General features: G+C 39.0%; 1 protein-coding gene across 26 annotated transcripts in view; it reads left to right on the top strand.

Annotated features, from left to right (window-relative positions):
• Window positions 1–21,583, top strand: part of BPTF (bromodomain PHD finger transcription factor) — a 154,197-nt gene that overhangs the window by 46,945 nt on the left and 85,669 nt on the right. For 19 of the 26 annotated variants that reach the window (XM_031010902.3, XM_031010904.3, XM_063706160.1 and 16 more), the window contains 4 exons: window positions 10,315–10,503; window positions 16,055–16,245; window positions 17,583–17,938; window positions 18,243–18,374. In XM_031010902.3, coding sequence (XP_030866762.2) covers window positions 10,315–10,503; window positions 16,055–16,245; window positions 17,583–17,938; window positions 18,243–18,374 — 868 coding nt within the window. The remainder of the gene's footprint in view (window positions 1–10,314; window positions 10,504–16,054; window positions 16,246–17,582; window positions 17,939–18,242; window positions 18,375–21,583) is intronic. The other 7 variants (XM_031010905.3, XM_031010901.3, XM_031010909.3 and 4 more) reach the window with 4 other exon arrangements.

The raw sequence follows: 21,583 nt of genomic DNA, 5'->3' as shown, positions 1-21,583 counted from the left end.
CTGTAATGGGGGGAATCCTTCCCTTTTGTAGTAAAAGCCGAATGTCACCTAAAACCTTAAACTATGTGTTCATTCATGCTGCTTGCTTACAGTGCCATCCCCATTTGCTAAATTGTCACCTAACATTTGGAGTTTGATAAATGTCCTCGCAGTTAGTGCTTGAAACTCATCATAATTTTCATGCTTCTTAAACTTCATTTAGCTGTTTTTGTTTAATAGATTTATTTTTATATTTTATCACCAGACCATAGTGGCAGATATTTTGGTTTTAATTACTTATGTACTAATGGCTCAATGTTGAATGATCTGACCTTTCCAGTTCTGTAGATACTAACAAATTAATTTTATGTTTGCATGTGCTCGTGTAATATTTATAGCATTTCAAACCGTAGTATTATGGTAGAAAATCATTATCACAGAACATTGTTGTCAGATGTATTTTGACATAAAAATGTAAGTTGACCAGTAATTCACATTTTCAGTTTTTAAAATTAAAGTTATACTCCAAGTAAGTTATAGCAACTGTTGCATAACATGAAGGATTTTGACAACCTGCATTTCTTATGGGGACGACTTCCATTTGAGTACTGGTCAACAGTGAGCTGTGTTGCTGAAAACACCAGTTTAACAGGGTGCTACAGATAGGGATGTAAGTGTAAGCTCCAGAAGAACCACAGCAATCAGGAGTAAGTCCACCTTATTTTATACTGATGAGAGATTGGTCATTAAGGTCAAGAACAGGGCCAGGTGTGGTGGTTCTTGCCTGTAATCCCAGCACTTTGGGAGGCCTAGGCGGGCAGATCACCTGAAGTCAGGAGTTCGAGACCAGCCTGACCAACATGTTGAAACCCCGTGTCTACTGAAAATGCAAAAATTAGCTGGACATGATATCATGCGCCTGTAATCCCAGCTACTTGGGTGGCTGAGGCAGGAGGATCACTTGAACCCACGAGGTAGAGGTTGCAGTGAGCTGAGATCGTACCACTGCACTCCAGCCTGGGTGACAGAGCAAGACTTCATCTTAAAAAAGTAAAAAAAGAAAAAGAAAATATATTTATATGAAAACATAAGCAAGAAGTTTCAAGGAAACTAGAATGGGAGCAAATATAGCAACTGTCAGTGGCCGGCATCAGAGGGGAATTTGGGTCATTAGCAGGGTGAGAGTGTTGGACAGCTGAAGATGCTGTCCCTACAAATTCAAAACCTTCCCATTTAATAACTCATAGTTCTCTTCTTGAGTAGAGTAAAAAGCAAAACAATGATCAAACATGAAAAGCATTTTAAAAGACTTTATTAAATATATCATACCAGATTTTAAAGAGGAGTTTGGTACTTTTGTAAAGTAGATAAACATTTTAATAGGTCCCTGACTTCAGAATATACTAACGGAGATGTATCAGTGACCAAAATAGATAAGGTCTGGGCCCTTGGTGACTTACATTCTAGTGGGCAGTAGACGGACTTAATACAGTTCTGACCTTCACCTGCTTCCTTCTGTTTCTGTGGCTCTCTATGCAGTTATTTATTCAACAGCTATTTATTGAGTGCCCTACAGTGTGCCTGGCTATGTGCTAGACACTTTGTGATGTCCCTGGACCAAACTCTGTTACCACTGTTTACTACCTGTGGTCAGTGGATGAGATGCCTTGTTAGAAGAATTGGGGTGGGAGAATTGTTAAAGGCAGATTAAGAACAATAGCCGTGATAGAAGACATCTTACTTGGTTTTCTTTCTAAACTTTCAGAATGTATTTAGGCACCTAATTTAATGATTAAAACTTATCGACAAAAGATAACTGTCAGATTGGAAAGCATTTTGGATGTTAAGATATTTTTGGTAAAGTTTTTTTTTGAGAGAGAGTCTCACTCTTTCACCCAGGCTGGAGTACGGTGACGTGATCATGGCTCACTGCAGGCTTGACCTCCCAGGGTCAAGTGATCTCCCACCTCAGTCTTCCAAGTAGCTGAGACTGCAGGTGTGCACCACCATGCCCAGCTTATTTATTTATTTATTTATTTATTTAGTAAACAAGTAAGTAGAGACAAGGTCCCACTGTGTTGCCCAGGCCAGTCTCGAACTCCTGGGCTCAAGCCATCCTCCCGCCTCAGCCTCTCAAAAGTGCTGGGATTACAGGCATGAGCTACTGCACCCAGCAACTTTAAAAAATTGAAATATAACCTGCAGTAAAGTTTATAAATATTAAGTGAATAACTTGATGGATGTTTACGAAGTTAACACATCTGTGTTACCATATCGTGCCCCCTTTTAGCTACCACTACACCTAGCCCAACAAAGGTACTAACTATTCTGACTTCTATCACCACTGATTGGTTTGCCTTTTTAAAAAAAATGACTGGAACCATACAGTATATACTCTTTGATGCCTGATAGCTTTTTTCCCACCTCAACAAAACATCAGTGAGAGCCATCCAGATGTTGCTAGTAGTAGCAGCTTATTCTTTTTTATTGCAGTATGATATTCCATTATATAGATATGTCATGATTCTTGTTACATTTTGGTGGTTATTTTAATGATTTTTGGTTTGGGACCATTATGAATAATACTATTATGAATATTTTACATGTTTCTTGTGCACATATATATATGCATTTCTGGAGGTATAAGCCTAGTTGTGGATTTTCTAGGTCATGGAGCTGGTTTATGCTCATCTTTGGTAGATATTGCTAAACAGTTTTCCACAGGGGTTGTAGAAGTATTCAGTTCAACAGTGTATGAGAGTTCTAGCTCCTCTGCATCCTTGCTAACACTGGGTATCATCAGCATCACTCTGTCTTTTTGGAGGACTGAGGGGACATGCTAGTGGCATGTAGGGATATTTTACTGTTCTTTGCACTTGCTAGCTCCCTCATGACTAAGGATGTTGAGCATCTTTATGTGTTCGTGTGTGTGTGTGTGTGTGTCAGTCGTTTAGATATCCTCTTTTGGGAGGTACCTGTCTGCTCCTTTGTTCATTTTCTATAAATGTTCTGTTTTTTGCTTTGTAGTTGTTTCATGGGAGGGTAAATCTGGTTCTTCCACTTTATCTTGATTAGAAGTAGAAGTATCTACACTGAATTTTGAATGTTAACCTAATCTCATGTTCCTGGGGTAAATATAACTTGTTGTGATGTATTTTCCTTGTTATATATTATAGCATCCAGTTTATTAATATTTTGTTTAGGATTTTTGCATTTACTTTCATGAGTAAAATTGGCTTGCATTTTTCTTCTCTGATAATGTCAGTCTTTAGTATCAAGAATATTTTGGCCTCATATCATGAGTTGGTACTAGAAGAGTTTTTATGGGGCTGTTGTTAATTATTTCTTTTTTTTTTTTTCTTTTTGAGATGGAGTTTCAGTCTTTCGCCCAGGCTGGAGTACAGTGGTGCGATCTCGGCTCACCACAACCTCTGCCTTCCTGTTTCAAGCGATTCTCCTGCCTCAGCCTCCCAAATAGCTGGGATTACAGGTGCCCACCACCACGCCTGGCTAATTTTTGTATTTTTAGTAGAGACGGGGTTTCACCATGTTGGCCAGGCTGGTCTTGAACTCCTGACCTCGTGATCCACCCGCCTCAGCCTCCCAAAGTGCTGGGATTAGAGGCGTGAGCCACCGCGCCCGGCTAGGGCTGGTGTTATTTCTTAAATGTTTGCTGGAGTGATTTGGTTCTGGAGTTTTCATTGTGAGAAGGTTATTATAGATTTCATTCACTTCTTTAGTAGATAATGGATATCTTAGTCCATTTGTGTTGCTGTAAAGGAGTATCTAAGGCTGGTAATTTATTTAAAAAAAGAGATTTGTTTGGCTATGTGGTTTTGCAGACTGTACAAGAAGGATGGTACTGACATCTGCATCTGGCGAGGGCTTTATGATGCTTCCACTAATGACGGAAGGGGAAAGGGGAGCCAGTGTATATTGATACCTCATTGTGAGAGAGCAAATAGGGGAGGGGGGGGTGGCAGATGACAGGCTCTTTTTCTAACAGTCAGCTCTAGTGGGAACTAATAGAGTGAGAACTCACTCACCCCTAACACCCAACCCAAGAGCATTAATCTGCTCTTGAGGGATCCGTCCCCAGAATCCAAACACCTCCCATTAGGCCCCACCTCCAACATTGGGATCAAATTTCAACATGAGATTTTTGGCAGTACAAACATCTAAACTATCCAAACTACAGCAGTGGGCTATTCATATTTTCTGTTGTTTTCTTAGGTTCATTTTCTTTAATCGCCTTTTTTTAAGGAATCTGCTCATTTTGGCAAATTTTTACAATTTATTAGCATAATAACGTCGTATCTTTTTTATATATATAGGGTCTATACTCGCTCTATTTTTCCAATCTGGAAATTCGTTACTGCCCCCGTTAATCGTGTTGTGAGGCTGTTAGCAATTCCATTAGTCTTTTTTTAAAAAAAAACAACTTTGTCTTTGTTGACCTTTTTTATTGTATGTTTTTCTCCAAATTAATTTCTGGTCTTAGTATTTTGTCCTTCCTTTTATTTTCTTTGTACTTTTGTGGATTTTCTTTCCTAGCTTCTGAAGATGGTTGCTTTGATGGTTTGTAGTTTAGTTTTGTTTTTTTATGATGTCTACTATCAAGGCTATCAGCTTTCCTCTCTGTCCTGCTATAGCTACATCCCACAAACTTATTTTATTTTTAAACGCATGACCAGAACACAACCACAAACTGTAATAGGTCATGTTCCCTTTATCATTTAGTTTAAAATATTGTCTAATTTCTGTTTTAATGTGGTGTGTGATGAAGTATATTGCTTAATATTCAAACATTTGTAGGTTTTTGTTTTTGGTTTTTGGTTTTTGGTTTTTTTTGTGTGTGTAAGACAGGGTCTCGCTCTGTTATCCAGGCTGGATTGCCGTAAAGTGGCCATAACTCTGTGTAGCCTGGAACTCCTGAGCTCAAGTGATTATCCCACCTCAGCTTCCTAAGTAGCTGAGACTATAGGCTAATTATCTTTTTTTTTTTTTCCTAGTTGATTTCTAGTTTAACCCTCTGAGAACATTCTATGCATGATTTATGTCCTTTAAATTTTATTGACGCTTGTTTTGTGGCCCAACATTTAATTAATGTTGATAAATGTTCCATGAACAATTGAAGAGGGTGTATGTATATTACATATATATATATATATATATATATACACACATACACACACACACACACGTATATATATTACATATATATATTTCAGGCTTTACTTGGAAATAAAATCATGTCAGAATACTGTCATTTTCATATAATTTGGTAGAAGTTATTATGTGAAGGAGAAAATGACAAAATTGTAGTATAAAAAATGATGGGAGTGAGAACATAAGAAAATTGGGCTGATTTCATGATACTCATTATATTGAGTATGATCAGTGATCAGAAACATTTTGTGTGGCTCAGATTAAAGATTAAACTGAAAAAGTTGGGCAATATTTGGGGAAAGATTGCTACATATCACTTTTAAAAGTTAAAAAGTTAATCTCTTAATACCTATTCAGTTTCAACTGTCTTTGGCAAGAATGCTTTATAAAGAATGTGCTGGTTAATTGATATTGTATGCCATCAAAAGGCTCATGGTATATGGTTTTTGTACCTTCAGAGATGCCTAGATTGATAAACGAGTTTAGGTGGTGAGATTGCAAGATTCTCTGTTAACCTCTCACTCAATAATCTTTCCATAATCAAGGTTTTTTTTTTTTTTTTTTTTGAGAGACGGAGTCTCGCTCTGTCACCCAGGCTGGAGTGTAGTGGTGCGATCTTATGGCTTACTGCAGCCTCCGCCTCCCAGGTTCAAGCGATTCTACTGCCTTAGCCTCCCGAGTAGCCAGGACTATAGACGCACGCCACCACATCTGGCTAATTTTTGTATTTATAGTAGAGATGGGGTTTCACATGTTGGCCAGGCTGGTCTTGAACTTCTGACCTTGTGATCTGCCCGCCTCGGCCTCCCAAAGTGCTGAGATTGCAGGCGTGAGCCACCCACCTGGCCCAGAATCAGTTATTTATTTGGAGACTGTAATATGGAGTTTTGGGGATTTTGGGGTTTTTTTTTTTTTTTGAGACAGGGTCTTGCTCTGTCACCCAGGCTGGAGTGCAGTGGCACAATCTCAGCTCACTGCAACCTCTGCCTCCTGAGTAGCTGGGATTACAGGCGCCCACAACCACACCCAGCTAATTTTTGTATTTTTAGTAGAGACGGGATTTCGCCATGTTGGCCAGGCTGGTCTCGAACTCCTGACCTCAGGTGATCCGCCCACTTCACCCTCCCAAAGTGCTAGAATTACAGGCATGAGCTACCGTGCTGGCCGGACTTCTTGCTTTTTAGCAGAATAAAATGTTTGAGGCTTATGTTACACAGTACCTATCCCGACTTGGAATCATTTTTTTTTCCTCCAAGAAGTCCTGGTTCCTTTTAATGGGAAATGATATTTAGAGACCACAATCTAGACTCAGGGATACTTTTTGCTGTTGAGCTCTCACTGTCCCTATGCTTTTTTGGTGAGTAGTGTTATGAAAGACATATTTTTGAAAAGAAAAAGATCATCAGTTTACATTGACATTTCAGATTCAGATTGCAGATAGCATACTTAGTTTCTTTGTTTACATTTGTATATCTGTTCCCTTACACTGAAAGCCTCAGTTCCAGCAACAGTAATTCAGCTATATGTTTGCTTTATCCCAATACAGGGTATTCCTATCCTAATGTGCATTAATAATAAGAGGAAGTGATTTATTTTAAATAGTAGTATTTTCATAATACCAGTATTATTGTTCACACTAAGACTACTGAATGGCATTTACGACTTTTTGCTGCTCTTTATTTCTCATTATACTACATTTCTAGTAAGGATGTACAGACAAAATATCATATTCCAAAGTCACTTAAAATAATCCCGTGGGCTGGGCGTGGTGGCTGACGCCTGTAATCCCAGCACTTTGGGAGGCCAGGATGGGCAGATTGCTTGAGCTCACAAGTTCAAGACCAGCCTGCCCAACATGGCAAAATTCCTTTTCTATAAAAATTAGCTGGGCGTGGTGGTGCTTGCCTGTAGTCCTAGCCACTCAGGAGGCTGAGGTGGGAAGATGGCTTGAGCCTAGGAGGTAGAAGTTTCAGCGAACTGAGATCACGCCACGCCACTGCACTCCAGCCTGGGTGATAGAGCCAGACGTTGTCTTAAAAAAAAAAAGAAAAGAAAAGAAAAGAAAAAAGGGCTGGGCTTGGTGGCTCACGCCTATAATCCCAGCGCTTTGGGAGGCCGAGGTGGGCGGATCACAGATCAGGAGTTTGAGACCAGCCTGGCCAATATAGTGAAACCCTGTCTCTACTAAAAATACAAACAAAATTAGCCGGGCGTGATGATGGGCGCCTGTAGTCTCAGCTGCTCAGGAGGCTGAGGCAGGAGAATCGCTTGAACCCAGGAGGCAGAGGTTGCAGTGAGCTGAGATCACGCCACTGCACTTCAGCCTGGGCGACAGAGCGAGACTCCATCTAAAATAATAATAATAATCCTTTGTGTAGTTATGCACAACTTGATACACAGTTCGTTTGTTTCAGTTTAATTTTTAGGGATTGTATTTCTATAATAACTTTTAATTTTTTGAAAATGTAGAGCATTTACATTATTATAAATTCAAAACTATGTAACTGGAGATATTCAGAGAATTTTGACTTTCATTCCTTCTCTCTCTAGGTAACCATGTCTTTCTTTTCTAAGTAGCCATTTTTATTGGTTTTTGGTTATTCTTGAATGTTGCTTGTTTGTTTTGTTTTGTTTTGTTTGTGTGTGTTTTTTGAGACAGAGTATCACTCTGTTGCCCAGGCTGGAGTGCAGTGGCACGGTCTTGGCTCACAGCAACCTCCGCCCCCCTGGGTTCAAGCAGTTCTTCTGCCTCAGCCTCCCAGGTAGCTGGGATTACAGGCACCTGCCGCCGCGCCCAGCTAATTTTTGTATTTTTAGTAGAGACGGGGTTTCACCATGTTGGCCAGGCTGGTCTCGAACTCGTGAGCTCATGTTCCACCTGCCTTGGCCTCCCAAAGTACTGCGATTACAGGCGTGAACCACCGCGCCTGGCTCGTTTTGTTTTTTATAAATAAAAGTAAAATCTGTTTATAAATTTGTATTTCCTCCTCTTCTCACACAAAAGTAAGCATATTATAAGTATTGTTCTACACCTTGCTTTTAACATTTAATCTTGGAGATCATTTTATGTGTGAACATAGTGATTATCCTCAGTTCTTGCTACAATGCATGGTATTTCATTGTGTATACCAGCTTTTATTCAACCAAAGCCCTATTGATGGGCATTTTCTTTCTTTCTTTTTTTTTTTTGAAACAAACTCGTGCTGTCACTCAGGCTGTAGTGCAGTGGCACAATCTCAGCTCACTGCAACCTCAGCCTCCCAAGTAGCTGGGATTACAGGCGTGCACCACCACACCTGGCTAATTTTTGCATTTTTAGTAGAGACAGTGTTTCACCATGTTGGCCAGGCTGCTCTCGAATGCCTGACCTCAGGTGACCTCAGGTGATCCGCCCACCTCAGCCTTCCAAAGTGTTGGGATTACAGGCATGAGCCACTACACCTGGCCCCTCCCTTTTTTTTTTTTTCCTGACAAGTTCTCACTTTGTTACCCAGGCTAGAGTGCAATGGCGCAATCACGGCTCACTGCAGCCTCTGGCTCTTGGGTTCAAATGATCTTCCTGCCTCAGCCCCTCAAGTACGTAGGACTAGAGGCATGCACTACTATGCCTGGCTAATTTTTGTATTTTTTGTAGTGATGGGGTTTCACCGTGTTGCCCAGTCTGGTCTCGAACCCCTGACCTCAAGTGATCTGCCTGCCTCAACCTCCCAAATTGCTGGGATTACAGGTGTGAGCCACTGCTCCCAGCCTTCATAGGCATTTTCTTTGTTTCTGGGTCTTTTGCCATTTTAAATACTCCAATGAATAGCTAGCTCTATAGATAAGTAATTTAGTATTTTTTTTTTTTTTAGTGTATTTTGGGCTAGATTTCTAGACACAGGATTGCTATGTTAAGTAAATGCATGTGTAATTTTCCCTTCGTGTATTGTGAGACTTGGATTTTTGCCAGTTGATAACTGAGAGTAGTTTCTTCATATAGTTTTATTTTACATTTCTCATAGTTTGAATTGGGCGTATTTCCATATGCCTAAAGGCCATTTTCTTTTCTTTTATGACTGTTCACATATTTTCCCATATTTTATCAGGTTGTCAGGTTTTTTTCCTGAAACCCAACATTATACATTAAAGATAGTTACTGCAATAGACTATCAACCAATTTTTAGATGATTTGAAGAGTATCTTGTCAGTGGCAAAAACAAAGGCAGAGGGAGACTTTTAATTTCTGAACTACCATGGAAAGACAGGCTTTCTGTTCATGGTAGTGGTAATTTTTATATGCTTTTAAGAACTATACTCTTAGTGATACTATTAAATTGTCCTCAGAAGTTAACAATTACAGCTGGGCACAGTGGCTCACGCCTGTAATCCCAGCCACTTTGGGAGGCCAAGGTGGGTGGATCACCTGAGGTCAGGAGTTCGAGCCCAGCCTGGCCAACATGGTGAAACCCTATCTCTACCAAAAATATAAAAGAATTATCCAGGCATGGTGGCGTGCACCTGTAGTCCCAGCTACTCAGGAGGCTGAGGCGGGAGAATCTCTTGAACCTGGGAGGTGGAGGCTACAGTCAGCTGAGATTGTGCCACTGCACTCCAGCCTGTGCAACAGAGTGAGACTCCATCTTAAAAAGAAGAAGAAGTTAACAATCGCATTTAGGCATTACCTTTCAGTTAATTTGGGCATAGTATTCAGGCAGAAGACCATAGAGTTAAATAATCCTGCTTAATTCTGTTTCTAATACTATTTGAGTACTTTTGAAAAGTAAGACTATAAGCTTCAGATTTTGAATATTATCTCAGTAAACTACCTCTGCAATATCTGGCGCACTGTAAGTTTTGAGAGATAGTCATATCACTTGGTTATTCTCCAGCTCTGGGGTATCCGAAAAATTGTCTGCCTTGTACTGGAGACTAAGGTGATACGAGTCAGTGAGTTGGAGTTGGGTCCTCACCCCCGCAAAAAAAGTCAGTGAGTTAATAGCCTGGAAGACTTAAAGAAATAAGGTGTTGCCTACCACTTTCTTTTATACATTGCATTACTGATACATGAACAGATTTTCTTTTAAAAATACAGCTTTGTAATGAAATCCTAAAACAATTGTCTTTTCTGACAATTCGTCATTTTTCATGTGATTTCCAATTTAAAAATCAGATATTCTATTTTTCTAGAAGAACCTAACAAGACATGTGAGAGCAGTAACACTAGTGCTACCACTACCTCCATCCAGCCTAATCTGGAAAACAGTAACAGCAGCAGTGAACTAAATTCTTCCCAGAGTGAATCTGCTAAGGCAGCTGATGATCCTGAAAATGGAGAAAGAGAATCTCATACACCTGTCTCTATTCAGGAAGAGATAGGTAAGAATATACTTCATCCATTCCATTAAAGGGAGGTTTTTTCTTTTTTTTCTTTTTTTTTTTGTGTGTGTGTGTGGTTTTTTGCTTTTGTTTTTGTTTTTTGTTTTTGTTTTTTAGTTTTTAATTTTTTAAATGAAAGTTTGGTGGGGGGTGGAATTTAGATGTTCTTTTCCTTTATTTTTCTTTTTTTTTTTAAACATAGCACTTGCACTCAATGTTTTTGTTTTAAAAATCTACAAAAGCACACAGAGCGGGGAAGAAAGATCCTTTTCATACTCCCCTCCCCAAAGGTAACCACCATCCATCAACAGTTTGGTGTGTAACATTTTAGATCTTTCTGCAGTTACATTTATGTATGTATGTTTACAAAGGTTTTGGAGAGCTTTGGGCGATTTTTTAGTTTTGGGGGTTTTTGAAATATAAACAGGATCATTCTGCATGTATTGTTCTGCATCCTGCTTTTTTTACTCAGTGATACATGGAGAGACTTTTTTTGTGTTATGAACTGAATTCGTTTTTTTTTAAAACTGCTGCATGGTACTCCAGAGTATGGATGAACCATAATTCATCTACTATTTCTCTATTAATGGACATTTATGTTGTTAACAGTTTTTTCATTATTACAAATAGTGGTGCTTTTGAACATCCTTAACGTATATCTTTGTGTACTTGTGCAGGTATTTCTGGCAGTATAGAAACAGTAAGTGGACTTGCTGGTCAAATGGTAGCTACATTTAAAAAACAGTGATGGCTACTGTTTAATTGTATATCAAAAGAGATTTATACCAGTAACTTTCATACATTTCTGTTTCCTTATTCTCTCACTTAAATTCAACAACATCATTCCTCTTAACATTTTTGCCAATGGTGAAAAGTATTTCGTATACAAATTTACATATTCTTACTCATGTGGTTAAGTTTCTTACATGTATTTGTTGAACTTCCTGTGAATTGCTTATTCATATCTTTTTCTCACTTTTTCCTAATGAGTTTTGTTATTTTTCTTTAATGAATTTTAGGAATGCTTTATGTATTATGGCTATTAATCTTCAATTTTACGTATATTTGCATAGTAATTGCCTACTTTTAGCTCTTTGTTGTCATACAGAAATTTTTACATTTTTATATACTTAAATTTATCAATCTTTTTCTTTAGAGTTTCTGTGGATTTTGTGTTTTATTGAGGAGGGTTATCCCCATCCCAAGAATATATATATGTTTTACAGTAATTCTTTATAATACTTCTGTAACTTTGTTTTCAACCTATCTAAAGTAATAATTTTCATTTGATATGAGTTGGAAATCTGTTTTAATTAGGACTTTTTCAATTGCAAGTGACCAAACCAACTTAAACTAGCTTAAGTGAAGAGGGAATTTAATTAGCTCATGTAGTTGGGAAGTCCAAGCCATCATCAGGTATAACTGGACCCTCAGGTATCAAACTCTTTGTTTTCCTCTCTCTCTCACCTTTTAGGTCTACATATATTTATGTGTGTTAACCTCATTCTCTCTCAGTACAGACAGGCTATTCCCATGTGGCAGGGAAGATGGCACCAGCAATTTGTATTTATATGTTTCCAAGGTCTGTGACCCAAAGGCAAGGCCCCTACTTCTGCTCCAAATCAAAAGCCCTTGAGGAAGGAATTTGAATGGCTTATCTTGGATCATATTGTTTCTAACCCTATGGCCAGGGCAGGCAAGGTACTACGATTGATGCCTCCAGCAAAAGTGTATGACTGGAGTTGGGTAGGAATGGTTTTCTAAGGAAAGAGGGATGCTGCAAATATTATAGCATAGTAAATATCTACACTTCCATCCTTTGGTAGCTCAGCACGTGTGTGTACTCACATTTGTTCTCATACATACAATTCAAAAATGGTTCTGCCTAATATAATGCAAAGATTTCACCCACAACTTAAAACTTTTTCAAAAACCTCTTTCCCACAGTTACATCCTGTAATTGTATCTAGACCTAAATCTAGTATTTCTCTGTGTGTATATTAATTTCAGTAGATCTGGGCCGGGCTCGGTGGCTCACGCCTGTAATTCCAGCACTTTGGGAGGCCAAGGTGGGCGGATCATGAGGTCAGGAGTTCGAGACCAGTCTGGCCAACATAGTGAAACCCTGTCTCTACTAAAAATACAAAAATATTAGCCGGGCATGGTGGTGTGTGCCTGTAATCCCAGCTACTCGGGAGGCTGAGGCAGGAGAATTGCTTGAACCCAGGAGGCAGAGGTTGCAGTGAGCCGAGATCGCGCCACTGCGCTCCAGTCTGGGTGACAGAACGAGACTCCGTCTCAAAAAAAAAAAAAAAAAAAAAAATTAAATTCCAGTAGATCTCGAGGTGGCTTATCTTGATCTCACAATCCATGAGCCACATTATGAATTTAACTGCCTATGACACTCATAAACGTAGTAGAGGGTGTTCTTTAATAAATCTGGATGCCATTGGTTTTCTGGGAGAATGGCTGTGTTTGAGAGGTGAGAAACATATAAGAAGATTCCTCTTCTGGAGGCCATTCTGTTTTACCTGCCTAGTTCCTGCTGTCTGTTACTGGGGTTGGGTTGCTGGGGACTTCTATAGGATTAAACAATCATATAACCCTATTTGGCAGGTTTGGGGTTTTTTCTGACAGTAGCACTCACTTGTAGATTCCTAGGTTCCCAGCTAGTACTTAATGCCCAGTAACTTGCTTTAGGATCCATGAAGGTGAACACCCTCCACTTCCTCAGTTTATCTGTTTAGTAGGCCAGTAGTCCTAGCCCTCAGGTGAAGAGTTTGTGTAGGCTTCTGCCTGCTGGTATCATTAAACAATGAGCTGCAGAGGCTGATGTAGATCTGTAGCCTGCTGCCAGGCTGCATCACAAGGATCCACTGCTTTGTAATGGGAGGAATATGGCCTTTGGGCAGAGGGTGTTCAATAAAGACCTCTACCCCCAGTTTAGTTCTTTTTCTCCATTCCTTTAAGTCTTACCCCTGTGGTAATTTTCTCCTCCTTTCCCTTATTTGCACTAAATTTAGCAAGTGATAAAGGATTGACTTTGAGCAGTATTGGATTGTTGGCTCTGAATTAGGAAGCTTTTTAAAAGCACTGTGTCATTCTCTTTCTCTTTTTGGGAAATCTGACCCAGACCAAATGATGTCTAAAAAGTGTCTATTACAGGACTTTATAGATGGTCCCAAGAACTAACCACCATAGTTCAACATCTTGGCATAAAACTCCATGATCTGAAGGCCAGGCGCAGTGGCTCACGCCTGTAATCCCAGCACTTTGGGAGGCTGAGACGGGTGGATCACCGGAGGTCAGGGGTTCAAGACCAGCTTGACCAACATGGTGAAACCCTGTCTCTACTAAAAATACAAAAATTAGCTGGGCATGGTGGCGGGCGCCTGTAATCCCAGCTACTTGGGAGGCTGAGGCAGGAGAATCGCTTGAACCCAGGAGGCAGAGGTTGCAGTGAGCCGAGATCGCACCACTGCACTCCAGCCTGGGTGACAAGAGCGAAACTCCATCTCAAAAAAAAAAAAAAAACCTCCATGATCTGAGACCCAAGAGAAAATTGATAGTCTGACCAACTGCTTTGCTACCACACATCCAAAGTGACTTGCTTTCCAGCCTGGGGTGGCAAGATGCTCAGCACCCTCTCTCCATTTTGACTTATTACTTAAGGAGGGCAAAGAGGTGTGTTCTTTCTGTTTAAAACAAAAATCTGTGGAATGTGAGATAATTTTAATTACCATACCTTAAAAATCGGGGCTGGAAATTTGTAGAAATTTCTAGACCTACTTTTGAATTGTATTTTCTTTATTTCCAAAACTGTAGTAGTGTGATATTTTGGAGTCAAAATCTTAAAATATTCTACCAGATTATTTAGAATTTACTGGTTTTGATAGAAATACATCAAACTTGCTTAAAAAGGGAATTTTATTGACATACACTATTGAGAAGTCCAGTGTTGGTGACAGCCTCAGGTGCATTGTTGGATCTAGGGAGCCAAATGAGGTTACCGAGGCTACTTCTGATTTTGCCGTTTCATATTTTTCTGTTTATTTCTTCTCTGTGATGGGCTTATTGTTTGCTGTTATCAACGGTTTTCTCCATGTTGTGGGAATAAAAGTGGCCAACTTCTGATTTACACCCTTCCTGCTCATTAGTACAAAAAGCAAAGACCCCTTCTCCATCTCTGGATTTTAAAAACTGGAAAAGGATGCTGAGAGGATTGAGCCAAAGAGCCAGTCCTGGGACAGTCACTGTGGCCAGCTAGTGGTGTGCTTTGTCTGGCCACGCTGGGTCCTGCTGCTGGCTCCAAAGGGGCAACATACTTGATTTGCAGCCCTGGCAGAATCATATGATTAAAGTGTGGGAGGGCGGTGGTGAGGGAAGTATCTCCCCAAAGGAAAGAAGGGGTATGGAACAGGTAAAATTAACAGATGTTTACAAAATTGTCTTAATTATTTTCCCCAAAATGCATAGCCAGTTTTCCCAATCCTAGTTTTTCTCTATTTACTTAAAATGCCATCTTTATTATATATCATATAGTAAATTATCTGTCTTTTCATTTGCCAGTGCCACAGTGTCTTCATTTTTTTAAAGCTTTAAATTAAAAAGGAAAAATCAGAGCTTATTCAACTGTCTGGTCAATGGAAATTTAACAGTGATGCAGTAGTTTTAGAATGTATACAAATTTTTCCAGCCTGGGCAATATGGCGAAACCCCATCTCTGCAGAAAACACAAAAAATTAGTCAGGTGTGGTGGTGCATGCCTGTGGTTCTAGCTACTTGGAAGGCTGAGATGGGAGAATCACCTGAGCCTGGGGGTTGAGGCTGAGGTGAACTGAGATTGTGCCACTGCACTCCAGCCTGAGCAACAGAATGAGACCCTGTCTCAAAAAAAAGAAAAAAAAAATTCAGCCAAAGTGAGATTGATCAGTATGTAAAGCAGAAATTGCTCCTGTGCAGTTTAGTGTGTCCTTAAAAATTTACTAGGAAAATGTTGAGTGGTCTTTATTAGGTTATAAAAAACTAATTTAGTTGATTGTTTTATATTGATAAGCCTACACAGATAATTATCTAAATTCCCTAGTGGAAAATTCATGACATTTATGTTTATAAGCTCAAAACTATTTGGTATTTAAACAGAATTTCAGTGGAAATCTTTCAAAAACTTAAACCTTTTTATACAGAAATCCATATTGAATATATAAGGCAACACTTTGTTAGTTTGCTTTTTGAGTTATTATTATGTTTGTTACTTGTAAGTTTGTAGCAGCTCTTCCTGTTTTCAAACAGATGAGTTTTTAAACAGATAACCCAGCATGTTTGAATTTTTTGTGGAATAATAGATGACTCACAGTAAAGTTACAACATATTTTCTTTTAAGTAAAAAACTTAAGGAATAATGATACTTGCTTTGCCATTCAAGGGCCTTTTTTTATCTGTTTACTTTGTGGATCTTACACATACACCAGATACGAGTTTTGGTGAAATAAGGTGGTTATAATTATTTACTTATTGTCAGCAATTGCTTTGTGGCCTATTCATTTGACAGTAGGTGATTTCAAATCGGAGAAGTCCAACGGGGAGCTAAGTGAATCTCCTGGAGCTGGAAAAGGAGCATCTGGCTCAACTCGAATCATCACCAGATTGCGGAATCCAGATAGCAAACTTAGTCAGCTGAAGAGCCAGCAGGTGGCAGCCGCTGCACATGAAGCAAATAAATTATTTAAGGAGGGCAAAGAGGTGTGTTCCTTCTGTTTAAAACAAAAATCTGTGGAATGTGAGATAATTTTAATTACCACACCTTAAAAATAGGGGCTGGAAATTTGTAGAAATATGTAGACCTATTTTTGAATTATATTTTCTCTGTTTCCGAAACTGTAGTAGTTAACAAGATTGAAAGTATTAGGCTTTATAAGCATAGTTGCGTACCCAAATTTCAGTCAAAGCATAAAAATGCTATAAATGGCTGATACACTTTCTTACTACATGACCAGTTTTATTCTACATATAATTCTAAAGAATTAAAGCCTTCTTTACACGTATGAGCAGGCTATTTTGGGTTTTATGGTTTATTAAAGAACTGTAGATGATTCACTGCTCAGTTCTAGCTATGATCACTTCAGGTGAACCTGCAGCTAATTAGAAGATGAGGCTTACCCACTGATAGCAGAGTACTGTGGACAGGACAGCATGGCATCCCAGCTCTGATCATGAACAATGGGATCAGAGCTAGGACTCGGTATCTCTGTGCTTCAGCTAGCCATGGTGACAGGACATGGTCCCAACTTTGTCTCCCATATTCGAGAATTATTTGCAGGGTAGATATGCAAGAATAAAGGACATTCTTAACATTGCAGCAATTGCTTAAAAGCAGTGGCTTTCATACTTCTTTTTGACTCTGACCGTCAGTCACATACACATTTTTTCATAGCAGCCCAGTACACATATTCAAAAGCTTTCTGAAATACTATTTTACTTTATGATGTGGGAAGCACTCTGATATTTTCTATGCTAGCCTATTGCATTACATTTTATTTTTTAAAAAAGCTGAATAAGGCCACTGTTTATTTCATAGTCCACTAAGAGTTGGGATCAACTGTTTGTAAATACTATTTTGAAGTATCCATGGGGTCTTACACTGTAGCTGGAATGATAAAAGGACCCGAAAGGATGTTTTTAGGAATATATTTTTTTGGGGGATAGTACATGTGATGCCCTTCTTTTTCCCTTAAGTATATGTTATAAACTTGAAAAAAATGGTAGGTGAGTAATTTATATGTATGGTTTCATGGGTATATTTGAAGTATTAATACATGAAGGCAGTGAATAATAGTATCTGACATGTAATAGGTACTTAATATGTGTTAGTTTTCTTTCTGCAGGCATATCTTGGTTGTTTAATTGTAAACAATTAGCTTTAGCTTTTAACTTAGCTTTTAGACTTCAAAAGTTCTATCATAAGATTTATCTTAACTTACTTTGAATGATTAATTTTAATTATTGAAAGACAGTTGATTAGATGAAATTTACATCTTTGATTGACATAAATAATGCAGTCTTTTTATTTTTTTGGTCAGGTACTGGTAGTTAACTCTCAAGGAGAAATTTCACGGTTGAGCACCAAAAAGGAAGTGATCATGAAAGGAAATATCAACAATTATTTTAAATTGGGTCAAGAAGGGAAGTATCGCGTCTACCACAATCAATACTCCACCAATTCATTTGCTTTGAATAAGCACCAGCACAGAGAAGACCATGATAAGAGAAGGCATCTTGCACATAAGTTCTGTCTGACTCCAGCAGGAGAGTTCAAATGGAACGGTTCTGTCCATGGGTCCAAAGTTCTTACCATATCTACTCTGAGACTGACTATCACCCAATTAGAAAACAACATCCCTTCATCCTTTCTTCATCCCAACTGGGCATCACATAGGTAAAGGAAACTAAGGTTAATTTATTGCTGTAAATATACTAAATGTTTATAAAATGATTGTTGTAGTTGTGCACTTGAAAACGTCATTACCAATGAGTTGAATGAAGTCAGTGTGGTCAGCAGACAGGACATTAGAGGCATGAGTGTACTTGTAACTTACTGAACCGAGACCACTGTTTGGAGGATTTTTAGGAGTCATAGTCTTTATACCTGGAATCAGATGGAGGCCAAAGTTACAACTATTGTGCTTTTAATTTAAGGTCAACCTAGTGAAATAATTTCTCTCATTTCTTCTGAAATACAGGGCAAATTGGATCAAGGCAGTTCAGATGTGTAGCAAACCCAGAGAATTTGCATTGGCTTTAGCCATTTTGGAGTGTGCAGTTAAACCAGTTGTGATGCTACCAATATGGCGAGAATCTTTAGGACATACCAGGTAAATGAATTCTGAGCCTTGTAAATGATGAATATTGGACTCCCTTTTGAAATACTAGCCTATTAATAATGAAAGTTAATATATTTAAGAGGCCATATTGAAGACTTTACTTTTGGCCTCATTTTCTTCCTATATAAGTTGTAAACATGAATGAATATTATTAGTTCTTTCTTTTTTTTTTTTTTGAGACAGAGTCTTGCACTGTTGCCCAGGCTGGCATGCAGTGGTGCAGTCTCGGCTTGCTGTAACCTCTGCCTCCCATATTCAAGTGATTCTCTTGTTTCAGCCTCCCAAGTAGCTAGGATTACAGGCACCCGCCACTGTGCCCAGCTAATTATTTGTATTTTTAGTAGAGACATGGTTTCACTGTGTTGGCTAGGCTGGTCTTGAACTCCTGACCTTGTGATCTGCCCTCCTCGGCCTCCCAAAGTGCCACGATTACAGGTGTGAGCCACCACACCCACCATGAATATTAGTTCTTATTTGCCATACAGGATTGTGATGAAGATCAAAAGAGATCTGGTATATGAAAATTTAAAATATTTTCTAAAGTAAATAGCGTTTTTATTGACTAGAAAGAGCACTCACATTTTTTAGTATTCTAGAATCTTGTAGGCACTATGCTAGGAATCTGATTTACATCCTTTTTTAAAGTTCATTGTCCAACCAAAGATCATATAGCTCCCGAGTAGACCCAGGGCTGTGCAACTTCAACAGATGATTAAAAAGAAAGAAAATTTTGTGACTTGAATCTACTTTTTAGCCCTGATAGACTTGCTTTGTAACTTTAGTCTTTAAAAAGTTATTATTACAAAACTAAGGTTATGGTAAATAATAGAATATTTAAGGGCATAAAGCAAAAAGAACCATTTTATCTTCTCTGCCCCAATCTTTTCTACAGAGTCCACTCCAAAGGCATAGCCCTATAGTTTTTAAAATATAAATACAAGCCAGGCACATGGGCTCAACCTCTGTAATCCCAGCACCTAGGGAGACTGAGGTACTAAAAACACAAAAATTAGCTGGGTGTGGTGGCACATGCCTGTAGTCCCAGGTACTCGGGAGGCTGAGGCAGGAGAATCGCTTTAACTCAGGAGGCGGAGGTTACAGTGAACCGAGATTGCACCACTGCACTCCAGCCTGGGTGACAGAGCAAGACTTCATCTCAAGAAAAAAAAAAAAAAAGGAACATAATACATGTTTTTGAGAAAAGTAAATTTATGCCTACTAAATGGTTTTCATTTGCTAAAGGTATGGCTCCCAGTTTTCTTTGGTGTTTCCACCACATACATTTTTTTTTTTCTTTTTGACACAGGATCTCACTGTCACCCAGGCTGGAGTACAGTGGCGCCATCACAGCTCACTGCAGCCTTGACCTCCCTGGGCTAAGGTTATCCTCTCACCTCAGCCTCCTGAGTAGTTGGGACTACAGACGCATTCCACTATGCCTGGCTAATTTTTGTATTTTTTATAGACACGGGGTCTCATTATGTTGCCCAGGCTGTTCTTGAACTCTGGGCTCAAGCAATCTGCCTGCCTCAGCCTACCGGAGTGCTGGGATTACAGTTGTGATACATTTCTGATAAGAGTGCAATTAGTACAATGGTTGCTGTAACCATTTTAGAGAATGGTTTGACAAAAACAAAGTTAAAAATGCAATTCGACTCCTTCCTAATACAGTAGAGAGACTTTTACCCTGTGTACATGAGAAGACATTATAGCAGGATGTTCCTTATAATATTATTTCATAATGGTGAAATTTGGAAACAATTCCTAAGTACTCATAATCAGGCTTTTTTTTTTTTTTTTTTTTTTTGAGACAGAGTCTCGCTCTGTCACCCAGGCTGGAGTGCAGTGGCGTGATGGCTCACTGCAGCTCCGCCTCCTGGGTTCACGCCATTCTCCTGCCTCAGCCTCCCGAGTAACTGGGACTATAGGCACCCACCACTATGCCCAGCTAATTTTTTGTATTTTTAGTAGAGACGGGGTTTCACCATGTTAGCCAGGATGGTGTTGATCTCCTGACCTTGTGATCCGCCCGCCTTGGCCTCCCAAAGTTCTGGGATTACAGGCATGAGTGACTGCACCCAGCCAATATTGGGCATGTTTAAATTGTGTTATTTCATGATGGACTGTTACATAGCAGTGAAGAACACACTAGAGCAACAAGTGTCGAGATTGAATCTCGTAAGTTTACAATAGAATGAAAACATTTGGAGAGGGTGGGAGGGGCACAAGGGTTGTAAAAATTACCTATTGGGTACGGTGTTTACAGGTAATGAGTAACTAGAAACTGTTCCCCCCAGTGCACATATACCCCTTAAATCTAAAATAAAAATTTTTTAAAATAAAAAACAGTTCCATCACTAAAAATACATCAGGATAAATGTATATACTACATACATTTGTGTAGATTTTAAAAGCATGTGTGATAATACAATGTTACAGTATTGTTTAGGGATATAGATGTTTGTAAAATTTTAAAGGCAAGGGCTATATGCTTGAAAGGTAAGAAATACACTTCTAAATAAATAAATACTCAACTATAAATCATAAAACTAGAAGACATTTTGATCTGGATGTTCATGAAAGTACTACATACATTGAAATTTGTGAGATGCAATTAAAGACTTCCTAGGAGAAGTTGCTAGCTTTTAGTGCTTATATTAGAAAAGAAAAACTGCAAATTAATTAGCTAGGGGTACATCTCAAGGAACCAACCTAAAGAAAGAAAATATTAAAGATGAGCAAATATGATGAAATAGAAAACAAATATACCTTAGATCCCATTATGTTTTATAAGTCTCTGATAAGATTATCAAGGGGGGGCGAATAATACAGCACAAATAACCAATATCAAGAATAAAAAAAGAGGCCAGGCACGGTGGCTACTGCCGGTAATCCCAGTACTTTGGGAGGCCAAGGTGGGCAGTCACCTGAGGTCGGGAATTCGAGACCAGCCTGACCAACATGGAGAAACCCTTTCTCTACTTAAAAAAAAAAAAAAAAAAAAAAAAAAAAATTAACCAGGCGTGGTGGCACATGCCTGTAATCCCAGCTACTCGGGAGGCTGAGGCATGAGAATCGCTTGAACCCGGGAGGCAGAGGTTGCAGTGAGCCGAGACCATGCCATTGCACTCCAGCCTAGGCAACAAGAGTGAAACTCTGTCTCAAAAAAAAAAAAAAAAAAGAGTAAAGAAAGAGACATA

Source organism: Gorilla gorilla, chromosome 4 (assembly GCF_029281585.2).
Source record: "Gorilla gorilla gorilla isolate KB3781 chromosome 4, NHGRI_mGorGor1-v2.1_pri, whole genome shotgun sequence".
NCBI lineage: Eukaryota > Metazoa > Chordata > Mammalia > Primates > Hominidae > Gorilla > Gorilla gorilla.
Note: the sequence above shows the minus strand (reverse complement) of the source record. Positions and strands in the feature narration are given on the sequence as shown.